This window comes from Tarenaya hassleriana, unplaced genomic scaffold, assembly GCF_000463585.1.
Source record: "Tarenaya hassleriana unplaced genomic scaffold, ASM46358v1 Cleome2, whole genome shotgun sequence".
Classification (NCBI taxonomy): Eukaryota; Viridiplantae; Streptophyta; class Magnoliopsida; order Brassicales; family Cleomaceae; genus Tarenaya; species Tarenaya hassleriana.
This window is the reverse complement of record NW_010965372.1, coordinates 378,441-390,576: the sequence shown is the minus strand read 5'-3', so window position 1 is coordinate 390,576 and position 12,136 is coordinate 378,441. Positions and strand designations below refer to the sequence as shown.

The following is a 12,136-nucleotide window of genomic DNA, read 5'->3' as shown; positions in this document are numbered from 1 at the left end:
AATAAAAACTTTACCCATTAATAGCCTAAAATTTCTGGATATGAGTTCCAAGTATTAACTTATGAATACAATACAAAGTTTATGAAGATCGGTTCCCATCTACTTGTGTGCAGCTGACAATGCCCATATGATGTTTTCTTCTAGATGTTTCCAGAGGGAAACTTAGAATAGTTCTGTGCCTATATAAAAATTCATATGCAGATACAGTACAGTACCTTATGAACATTAAATTCAAAAAGTTGCTGAAACTTTAAATGTATGTTTATTTAATATTTTTTATATAATGTTTTGGAGAGGTGGTAATGAATCTTTTAATATCTGATTTGACTTCTAACAATTTATAAAGAATTATATCTATTTAATTGTTTGAGGATTATCTATTTGGTTTCGCTAAAAAAAGAAATTCATCAAATTTAATCCACGGTAAATTCTAAATTCAATCTTTGTCTAAAAAAAAATAATGTAAGAAATGTCTCCCTATAGCAAGTGGGATAAAGAAGGAAAACAAAAGCAATGGAAAAAAAAGTTAATATTTTTTCAAAAAGGAAAAACACACAAAAGGAAGAAAAGTAAAAAAACAAAAAAGCCCTACGCCTCCAAATTCAATTCACACTGCATATTGCTCCTTCGTCTCGTCTCCTGGCCCGTCCTCTTCTCCCTCTCTGCTTCTTCGTCGGTCGTCTTCTTCCTCGTTACTTTTCCCAGATGATTCGATAATTCCTCAGTTACGCAGTTGTTTCGAATCTAATCCTCTCTGGCTGTCCTCGTGGCTCGTGATACATAACTCACGTGGTCGTCTATATACGTATATACGAACTGTCAGACCCTCGAAAAAAAAAATTTTGCGACCTTATTACGACTAATATATAACTAATATACAACCTATTACGACTAACAAACTACTCTTATTTTAGTTGTATATTAGTTATATATTAGTCGTAATAAGGTCGCAAAATTTTTTTTTTTTCTGGGTGGTGTACCCTGAAATTGCTGCGACCCAAGTGGGTTATTAGGGTTAAAACCCCTGCTCAGACACTTGGATATGTTTTTTTCTCTTAACAAAATCGGGTTCTCCAAGTTCGGGTAAGAACTCGAGGTCATTCTTGGAATACTGTAAATATTAGGGGTTATTTTGCAAAAACAAAAACATTCGTATATATGTTATTTATATAAACAGGAAGAAAAAAAAAAAAATCTGAGAAACGACATAATGGTGACTTTCTCTTCTGCCAGAGGATCTAGGGCTTCTTCGATGCGGTTGCGATAATCTCTTCTGATTCGTCGATGATTTCGATCTATGGATTTGTAAACCGATCGTCTTCTCTGTTGATTTCTTCCTTGTTCGATTACCCGGAGGTTTCGAGAAACTAGGGTTTCTCCAGGACTTGGTTGCGGGATTTGGTTCAATCTGCGGTGTTTTTGTCTTTTGAAAAAGTTCGTGGGTTTAATGAAATTGGACCTCTCGAATCAATTTTCTGGGAAAAAAATTTATCTTTTGAGCGAATTGATCTGTGAAAACTATGAGGGCACTGCACAAATCCAAAAGGGTATCGTGGCCTCCAGATTTTAAGCTTTGTCAGGTAATGGTATTGCGGTTTTCGGATCGAAAATTCCGTTGGAATGTGCTTGTTTATGTTGTTTAGTTGCTTCGCTGATTCGATTTATGGCAGCTGAAAATGATGCCGGAAATGGAGAAAATTGTTCTATCAGTGATTTTAGTTAGTGTTTGTTTTGATTTATTGGATTGGATTGGATTGAGTTACTTTTCAATCTTTTGTAAACGTTAAAAGGCGGTTTTTTTGGCAATGGCAATGCCTTGTGTTCCCCCGGAAGGATGGTTTTCTGGACTTCAATGGCTTTTTGTTTCAATGGTTATTGTATTGGAAGCAATTCTCAAATTGGTCATTGAGAGGGAAAAAGCAGTTTTCCAGTGAACTGAGTAGAAACATAAAACTGAAATCATTTAGGTTCAATCAGATGACGAATTCTGTGTGGAGGAAATCTCTGTTCATGCAAACCTTTTCTCTTGTCTCTTGCATCATAGTCTAAATTGTTTGCCCATATTTGGTTCTTTGCATAAGGAGTTGATCTTGAGATACTGCCCCGAATCATGGGAGGGTCGGTCCTAAACTTCGTACAGACGAGATCCATGTAGTCAGTGCTGTGGCATGGAAGAGGATGAACCGGGAAGATGTATGAGGTCCAAAAGTTTGTTGGCTGTCTTCCAATAAAGTATGTGGCGTGAACTGTTATTCGATATGGCACATCGAATGCTGTTCTCTGCTGTCAGTGTGAAGGATCAAAATAAAGCTGCTTTGTTATCAGTCAAAGTGTTTCTTTTTGAGGATGGAGGAAGAACTTCTGTATATCTGAGTGATGTGGCAGTGTTCTCACATTTTGTAAAAGTTCCATTAGCACAAGTGTTCTATCAAATTTTCATCACTTATTTTATGTCTGGATTGTAGTTCATCTTTCCGTAGGTTAACAAATCAATGGTTACCTCTTTTACAAATTAGAAAAGACTCATGTCCATACTTTCTGGGGGGACAAGTGATTGTTGTATTCTCTATGTTGCATGTTTTGAGATTCCATATATGTATATCCAACTTGCTTGTGGTCATATTTAATAATTCATGTCTTGTCTACTTGAGATTCTGAAATAGCAAACCTTTGATTGGTGATATGTTTCTTATAAGCAGGTACGTCTGTTCCTATCAGAGGATTCACCTTCACAAGTTGGATCAGGTGCCCAAGACCATCTTCAAGCAAAATCTCCATTGCCTTCACATCCAAGTGATGAAAATCTCCCACCCGGCTTTGGCGGATCTCATTCTGCAGACCAGTCACAAATTAATCTTTCAGACATCCCCATGGTACAGTGGAAATGCTCTGTCCGGGTGAGTTGGAGGTTGTTGATTGCTTTATCTGAGCCTTAGTCTTTGACTAAGATCATCAAATCCGTGAAACGACCGACTGGTCACAATGCCCTGAAACTTCCAGCATATAAATACATGTAGTTTACATATTTTTTGCTGTCAAACCAAATTCTAGTGGCATTTTAAGATAGATGTACTATCAAGATGCGGTTGTGGTAACATTTTCCTGGTATTATTTTGTATATTTGGTTCATGACATTCATATTTGGACCACTATCATACATGAATCTGCTGTCAAAGATGTAACACCGAATTTTCGCAGATTTTGCTAGATGCGGACTGGAGAGTGGTTGTGGGGGACGAGAGTGAAGAAGTGGAGGCCCAAAACCAGAGGGAAATTAGGGTTCTTGAAGCATTCTATCCATGTGCATCTGCTATTCCTCCAAAGTCTGAATCTATCCCTATGTTTTCTCCTAATGCTTATATATTTATATTTCCGTTTGTCGTTGATTGACTTTGATCTTTTCCCGAAACTGCTCTGCAGCCCTTCAATTTCAGATGATGTTGAGAACTCACATTACGATGATCAGCTTACTACTATTGTGCCCATCTTACCCGTAGAAGACGATGACGTAACAGTGGATGCACCATCTGATTTCTCAGACCAATTCAGTGTGGCTGTGGGAACACAGCAACCATTGGAAACCAACGAGAATGCTTCACCTGCTCCAACGCTTCCTACCGGGTCGGAAATAATGGCTGCATTATCTGAAATTTCAAGAATCAAAGAACAAGGCCACATGATTGACCAAGATCTGCTTCTTAAAATCTTAAGCAATCCCAAGTTGGTTGAGAATCTCGTTGCAAGTTGTGGCTCGGGTTCAGTCTCTTCATCGAATGAAGCCAATGGAGTAGAACCCACGATACCCGCTAACTCAAATGAACGTGTTTACCTTCATCCAAACGGAATCGATGTTGCCTCAGCTGGGTACCCACCAAATCCACCGAACCATCCCAATTATGGAGCTACACAAGCGAGAGATCCGAGTTATTACAAGAACTTGATCCACCAACATGGAGGGGAGAGACAAGAGCCACTGCCAGTTCAACATTCTGCTTACGGTTACAACACCCACACCGGAGGGGGGAACCATGAGATGGTAAACAACAGTAACCCGAGGCCGAAACACAAGATAATGAAGCCTTGCATTTACTTCAACAGTTCACGAGGTTGTCGCCATGGAGCCAATTGTGCTTACCAACATGACACGGCTGCTTACCAGCCGAGAACTCAGAATAACGGTAATGGCAACCCATATGAGTCAATCAACGCTAAAAGAATGAGATTCGACAGAAGCTGAGGCGGTTAAGCTTAAGCCAGAGAGCTGCTGAAGCAGCAGAGCAATTTTCTCAAGTCTTTTTTTGCTTGTTCTCACTGCAATATCTTTGTTTTCTATACCCTTTTGGATTCTCTACTTCGTTATTCAAAGATCTATCAATGTAGAATTCATCATCCACAGCTTGTCTGGTTCACCGTTTCAGTTGTTGTCCGTAGAGTTGATTTTTTGGAGAAAAAGTAAGTTTGATTGTCAGAACAAAGCATCGAGAGCTTCATCTGATTTCAGGTAAGTATCCATCACTCTATTACATAATGTGGAATAGATTCAGTTCTGTCTAAACAACACAGCAAAGGGGTTTTCATGGAAATGGATTACAACAAAAGGTTCCTCTGCATCAATCAGAGAAACGTATGCTTTCTTCATACAAATCTACTGGAGATTTGAATCTCATTCCCCTAAAGATTTCACGGGAGGGAAGCCTTGATGTCGTGCACCCCTGCACTGTTCAAAAGCTTCATCCCTTCTTCACTCATCTGCTGAACTTCCGTCGGCGACAGTATCCTTATGCACCGTACACATCCCACAAACTCTCTGCATATACATATACATATATACATGTTTATATATCAGTTACTGTGCTTAACACTGAACCTCAGTAGGTGACAGTATCCTTATGCACCTTACACATCCCACAAACTCCCTGCATGTGTGTGTGTTTTGTATCAGTTTTCTGTACAATATAATTAAAGTTCTTGGATTTGGTAGATACATAGTGGGATGATGGAAGAGAAAGGCTTACTCCCATGGATCATCCCCGACGAGGAGAACGTCGCTTTCGTAATCAACATAGACAAGCTTCCATCCCGGGCCTTTCGGATCAGTGAGCAGTCCCTCCAGTCCGAACATGCACTCAATGGCAGCTTTCAGCTCTTTGTAGTTTCTAAAGCTGGTTACATCAATAGATCTTCCAACTGACCCGGCTTTCTGAACCTGCCCACCAAAACATGCTGTATCAGTATCGAAAGATTCAAGCTTTAACACCGGAAAAATGCAGTTCTGGCACTGAAAAGCAAGAAATGTCTTTACCTTGGTGTAGGTTCGCACACGGGGGGCTGCCACTTTCTGCCAGGAGGTCTTACTGTTCTGAAGCAGACTGCTATCATCGAAATCAACATTGCTCGAAGAAGTACCCGTTCCTCCAGAGTTATCTGGAAAATCTTGGCGGGAGAAGGCCTGTGATTCTGTGATGCTTGCAGATGTGATCTGAGACTGAACATCTTGAACAGAACACGTGTTCCCGACCAAACAGCCAGAAGGATCTTGGAAATCAGCCTCTTTTATGGTGGTAAAGTCATCCAGAACTGTGTTTGGGAGGGAAGGATCAAGAATACTGGTGTTTGTACTATTGCTCATGCAGATATTCTGACAAGCAAAAAGGTCTTGTTGCATCAAGGGGTTGAACTGGTCAAACTTGAGGCTGTTTAACTGATGATCCCACACATCGTGAAACAACGATGTGTTCGCTGAATCAGGCAAGACCATTTGAGAGGACTCCTGTGATGTGAGCATTAATGGTGGCCTGTATGCTCCGGCAACAGACTGGAATGAAGACACTTGTGATGTCAACTCATCAGTTTCCAGGAAAGGAGACAACCCGTTGAAGGAACTCGGATCAGGCTGAGGAGCATAGATCTGTTGGCTGATTTCCGAACATGGATCAGCTTGTAAAGGAGACAAACCTGATCTCTGGTTGAGCTGGTTAACCTTTTCCTCCTCACATTCTGTGACTGAGGTTACCTGGCTTGCCTGTTCTTCCGAGGGTTCAGGTTCAAGTTTGCGTTTTCCTGAGGTACAACCGGAAGGCATCTGCGTTTCGGGTTTTCCTGGAGCACTCACAATTGGGGAGAGGTTCTGTTCTGATGCACTTGTAATAGAAGCTGATGGGTTCACAGTCAGCTTGTGTTCTGTCTGCACAATTTCTGGTTTCTTGTTCATCACAGGTTGCAGTGTCTTCAACTTTTCCAGCAAAGCTCCATTACCTATTGCATTCTGCTGCATTGCCATTGCCGACACGAAAGCTGCATTCGGGTTGTGGGTTTTCATCATCATCATCTTCATCAAATGCTCAGAACCCAAACCAGGGATAGACGTGTAAGGCAGAATCCCATCGATAGAATCAGAAACACGGATGAGAGGTCGTTTGATCAAGCTTCCCCATTCTGTTTCACCTCCTGCAAAAATTGACATTCATGGCTCAAAGTAACAGTAAGAATGTCGCTTCATCTCGTGAAAACACTCGAGGGGACACAGTACTTACTGAGAAATGATGGACGCAATGGCCGCTTGAGTCCTGAAGTCAGAGAAGGAAAAATGAAGAGACTTTCAGGTGTTTCAATGTCCCAAGCACTAACCCTAGTTGGCCTATCGTTGCATCCAGGTTCATCCCATTCGACCTGAAGGTTCCGCCACTTGGAACCAGGCCATCTCAATGGATCCAGATCGCTGATACCAACTATGGTACCCATGTACCTGAATATACAAGTCCAAAAGAGTGACTAATGAACAAATTTGCAGGTCGATGTTACAGAAGTTGGATCATTACCTTCGTTTTCCAGACTCCTCAGTTTCAAACATCATCCCGAACCTCATACCGACAGAGAGCTGAGTCCCGCATATGGCCTTTCGGTATTTAGCCAGAGGGATCACAAACTCTGAAGGGCACGCTCTGAGAACAAATGCTTGGCCATGTGAGAAGGTGGATGGATGCATTCCTAAACTCGAGATAAGGCGGAACAAACCTTGGATTGTAGAAGATGGTGAAAGGGGTTCGGTTGGAAGCTGCATGAGCTGCAGCTGCAAGAACACCAATGTGCATGCTATCCGCTGAAAGAACTGATGATGGAAGTGCTGTTTGTTGGCGATTTGCTCGCCTCACGCCAACCATCAGCTGTGACTTATCATCCCTTTTTGTCGGTTAAATAGACATAATCAGAAGCTATACAACCAAATTCCTCGGCAGAAACATTAATAGAAACTCATACAGGAAGGAAGTCTCACCTGATAAACAAGACTGAATCCCCAGCTCTGAGTCTTTTCGAACCAACAAATAAGCTCCAACCCGTTGTTAGGAGATGTCGTTTCGGCTGGCCTGTACAAGAGAGCTAAAAGATCAGTATATGAAAAGATAAGTTTTGAAGCATTCAGTCAAAAGTTCTAGACTTCACCCCGGTATATATGACGAAACGTCCATGTATTGTCATGCAAATCTCGCACTACGAGTTCTTGGGTCGGCGGCTGTGCAGTGTAGTCCTGAATGGAAAAGATTGAAAATTTATTCAATCCCTTTTCTTCTAAGATGAAAGAGACAGCAAAAAGACTAACCAGTGGAGGAAAGAGCTTCTCAGCAGCTCTGCGTGGAACCGAGAAACCTCCATGTGTGCTTGTGTCACTTGCGGTAAGGGTTTTGCAGAAGAACTCGCTTGGGTGTTTGCTGGTTCTCAGACCAAAGTCTGGTACAGGAAACACATCTCTTTCCTGTTCCAGAGTCAAAACATGTAAGAGGCAAACTCTCTTACAGAATAGGATGTTGTAGGAAATGGAGCTTACAGAGTGTACGGGTTGAAGACTCATCTGGGCATAGATCTCGTCTGTCTCTTTGTCTACCTATCAAGAAGAGCAATCATGGTTTAAGGTCAAATCCGAATCTTCTAATATGTTACACAGAACAAAGACAAGGAATGAAATGAAAGATTCGGATCTCACGTGGAGTGTAAGATTATGAACTTGGCACATCAATTGGGAAGGAAGATTTGGATAATTGGGAACTTGAGTGGTTGCTGATCTTCTGGTCGAAACGGCCACCTGAAGAACAGTCAAAGACAAACACATTCCATGAATGAATCAGAAGAACTAGATTGGGGGTGTCACCTGTTAACTCTCTTTGAATCTACTGCTTTTAACTCCAAGAACTGAAGAACATAAGAATGAATCCACAATCTTGTACACCAAATTCAACTATAACTCCAGCATGATATCTCGAACACATAGGTCAAACTTGGGGGGGGGGGGGGCTCTGATTAGCAACCATTGCTCTTTAGGACAGAAAAGAGGAATCCTTTCGCCCAAAAAAAGGAAGAAAATACCATTTCACTGACAGATCAAGCCTTTTAACACAAACCCAGGTGATCTCACAAAGGCCATAACTCTCCTTTCCAGTTCAACTAACGACACTGAGTCAACCAATTTTCGGACCAGTGTTTGATCCAAGAACAGGAACAGAAGTAGTTTTACGTGAACACAGACCTGTTCGCTGTGGCCTTGTGGGAAATAATACACCAAACTCCCAACTTGAGGAAGACATACCAAAGGGCCTGCACATGAGTGCCATAGCTCCGAATTTATTGCAGCCTTTTTTGTTCCTGTAACCACAGAATGGAAAAAGTTCTGAGCTTTTGTTGGTTAATACACCATAAAGAGCGTTTTTTTTCATGGGTTCATCACTGAACAAGAATTCTAAAGATAACCCGAATACTGAATGCACGAAATAACAAATCTTCGAAACGAATGTAGAAAGAGAACAAACCTGACTGTTGCTGCATTTCTTTCAACAGCTTCATCTCTTCAAGCAGAGTAGTCTGCTGTGTTGTCGTTCCTCCGTTAACCACGCCGTTAGTCTTGAACTTGTCTTCGAGACAAGCCATTGCTATGGAGACTCTCTCTCCTCTCTGTGGCTTTGTTAGATTCTCAACAAGACCCGGATCCCCAGTTAACAAAAGCTCTCATTTTTACCAATATTGAAACAGAGGAAGACGATATTATGTCTTTAAAAGAGACAAGAACCTATGAGCAGACAACACTTAGCATCAAAAAAACCAGATGAATTAACAAGAACCCATTCCATGGAATCTCGGTTTTCGCCCAGAAAACTCCAAATTCGAAGGACAAACGCTTACAAAAACAGAAAAGGAATGGAGAAAGAACAAACAAAAAAGGGACTACACAGAGAGACAAAGCATGTCTTCTGGTGGGGCTTTTGCCTCTGCCCCAAATCTCTCTCTCTCTCTCTTCTCTTTCTCAGACAAAGTTCGACCTTTCAATAGAGAAAATACCAAAGTGCCATAATCGACACAGGTTCTTGTTTCTGGTTGCAACAAGAACAAGGAAGAAGAGAAAAAAAAAGGCTCGGCTTTATCTCTCTGAAAAGGCCACACCTTTTTCCTCACTTTCTCTCTCTCTCTCTCTCTCGATGTGTAAGAGGTTCAGATTAATACTAACAGCTGTTAGTTGAGAGTGTGCATGCTCTTACCCTGCACGCAAACTTTCTGTATATGGCGATTCCGTCGCAGCTTTAGACCCCCAACGAAATTTTATAGTATTTATTTGTCTCAGAAATAATTTAATTGTTTTTTAATAGAAATATGCAAACGTATAAACACATCTCTCATGAATAAACATATATCTCATGAATACAATTACTTAAATGAAGTACGAGTACCAAGACATGGGATATAGCAAATAATCCACTGTAAAGATTTTTTTTTTATTTTACATGAGATAATTTTGTTGAAAATGTCTACCTTTTGTAACGACTTTGGTTGATTTAGTTCAAATTAATAAATTTACTTTATTCGTTAGTAAAATATATTATGTACTTGTTCTTATAAAAAAGAGTGGGCCTGTAAACCAGTAAACGTCCTTTAACAATATTTTAAAAAGTTATTTCAAAATTTGGTTTTTATTTATAGAAGCGAACCGAACATAGAAAAGTGAAGTGGTCTTCCGACTACTCTATCACCGATCCTCTTAAAAAATAGTATTATTTTTAGTTTACCAATAATTGAATAAAATTTTATAAACTAAAAATAATACATATTTCCCCGCCAGAGGGAGAGGAGAAGGGTGCGTAGGATAAGAGATAATGTCAAAGGCGCGTATGTTAGCACGTGGCGTGCGAGGATTTGGGAGGGATTGTTTCTTGTGGCTTTGTTGTTTAAGGATGTGGACAGATCGAATATTTAGATTTTTTTTAGATGTCTCTACGTATAAATATTCAATTTTGATATGGTATTTTTAGATATCTACAATTTTGAATATCAATAAAAACCATAATATTTGTAAATATTTGTATATGATATAAAACATGATAAAAAATAATAAATAAAATTACAAACAAACTCAAACACAATTAAATTATATAATCCATCAAATACAAACTATATTTAAAATATAAAATCATAATATAAATATCCTAAATCAATTCAAATACAAACACAATTATAATTCATCACGTACAAACATATTTAGAAACATATTTAGAGTTTAAAGTTCAAAAGATTAAACATTTTCAATGTCTAGAAATATAATTAATTATCAAAGTATTCGTATATTTAATAATATTATTAAAAAATATATGTAAGATATTTTGATATTCGTCTCTGATTGCGCTAGATTTATGGTATAAATTTAGCTATCAAATAATAAAAATCTGGAATCACAACACTGCCGCAAGAACATGAGTCGAACACAGAGAATAGTGGTACAACTAAACTAAATTCTATTAAGATTTGATCGAAGAAAATTTTGATGAGATGGTGAATTTGAGAGAAGAAATCTATATGTGCAAATACTATGGGTTTTGAGATTGTCCTTCCATCATCCATTGATAGTTTCTACATATAAAGATTCTAAAATAGGAATGTCTTGGAAAAACACAAATTTCTCTATCCAATATATTCAACCTATCGACATTATATATATAAAAAAACCTACTTTTCTATTTTGATTTCAACTCATATCATTTTCCAACTGTAACTCTGTTGACCACTAGTCATATGTTGATCATAATAATCATAACGTTAAATTTATAATGTTTTTTATCAAATTATTAGTGACATATGTAAGGGATGAATATAATTAATTAGCGTGATCATCATCAGGGCCGTCTCAAAGTTAGAGGAGACCCTGTTCAATATATGTAAAGGAGATATATATATATATATATATATTTATAAATTAAAATTAACTTATTTTATAATTTTTTTATTGAAATACTCTTATATACTAATAAGAAAAATTAAAATTAACTTTGTTTATAATTTTTTTGATTGAAATATTCTTATATACTAATTTGTTTAACGTTTTTCTAAAATATATATTGATTAAAAATTATTTATATTTGTTATCAAATTATATTTTTATTTTGTTTCAAATTTTTAAAAAAATTTAAGATTACTATAAAATAAAATAAATCTACCGTAATTTAATCAGATTTTAATTTTTTTATATTTTTTTTATAATGAATTTTATCTTTTTATTTAAAACCCATATAATTATCAAATTTTAAAAATAATTTTTTTTGAAAAAATGAGGCCCTAGAAAATTGGGGACCCTGTGCCATGGCACCACTTGCACACCCTATTAGACGATCCTGATCATCATAAACTTAACGTTATGATTAATATAACTAACATGTGACCAAACTATAATTCTGGTCATAAGGTCACAGTTGGAGAAGAGAATGTTTTGAAGTAAAAAAAGCAAAGAGAAAATATTTTTTATAATGGCCCCAACCTATCATCTCTTGAATCTCTATGTGTATAACTAATCATCAAATTATTCGTACATTAATTTCTAAACACCTAAATCTAAATCTGTATTCACCATTAGTTGCATATGCTTTACGAGACTTCATTAAGTTTGTTTTCTTTTATCAGAAAAATATCACAGCTATTTTATTAAAAGAATATCGTTTTAGATTTTTTCATCATTATTAAAGAAATAAAAAAAAATCATATATACCCTTATTAAATCACATTCTCATTATTTTTTTATTGAAGTTAATTTTTTTAATTAAGAGAAGAATTATAAATTTTCTTATAAAATCACCTAGAAAATCTAAAACGACATCTAATTAGTAAAAAA

At 37.8% G+C, this 12,136-nt stretch overlaps 2 protein-coding genes across 3 annotated transcripts; one reads left to right on the top strand and one right to left on the bottom strand.

Annotated features, from left to right (window-relative positions):
- Positions 1–1,193: 1,193 nt before the first annotated feature.
- Positions 1,194–4,393, top strand: LOC104811391 (zinc finger CCCH domain-containing protein 6). Its single transcript, XM_010538059.1, has 4 exons — positions 1,194–1,580; positions 2,700–2,897; positions 3,199–3,323; positions 3,421–4,393. Exons 1-4 carry the CDS (start codon positions 1,521–1,523, stop codon positions 4,235–4,237), a joined length of 1,200 nt encoding a protein of 399 aa, XP_010536361.1. The 5' UTR covers positions 1,194–1,520; the 3' UTR covers positions 4,238–4,393.
- Positions 4,394–4,462: 69 nt separating this feature from the next.
- On the bottom strand, positions 4,463–9,445 carry LOC104811390 (auxin response factor 5). 2 transcript variants are annotated; one of them, XM_010538056.2, is made up of 14 exons: positions 8,799–9,445; positions 8,519–8,634; positions 7,979–8,077; positions 7,823–7,879; positions 7,598–7,750; positions 7,441–7,525; positions 7,274–7,364; positions 7,015–7,179; positions 6,819–6,941; positions 6,534–6,745; positions 5,303–6,447; positions 5,016–5,206; positions 4,867–4,916; positions 4,463–4,757 (listed from the first exon to the last, which is right to left on the bottom strand). In XM_010538056.2, the coding sequence occupies exons 1-14, from the start codon at positions 8,914–8,916 to the stop codon at positions 4,681–4,683; spliced, it is 2,682 nt and encodes an 893-aa protein (XP_010536358.1). In that variant the 5' UTR covers positions 8,917–9,445; the 3' UTR covers positions 4,463–4,680. The 2 variants fall into 2 exon arrangements, with proteins under 2 accessions (XP_010536358.1, XP_010536360.1); XM_010538058.2 differs by lacking the exon at positions 4,867–4,916 and having other exon boundaries at positions 4,463–4,807.
- Between the last annotated feature and the right edge of the window lie 2,691 nt (positions 9,446–12,136).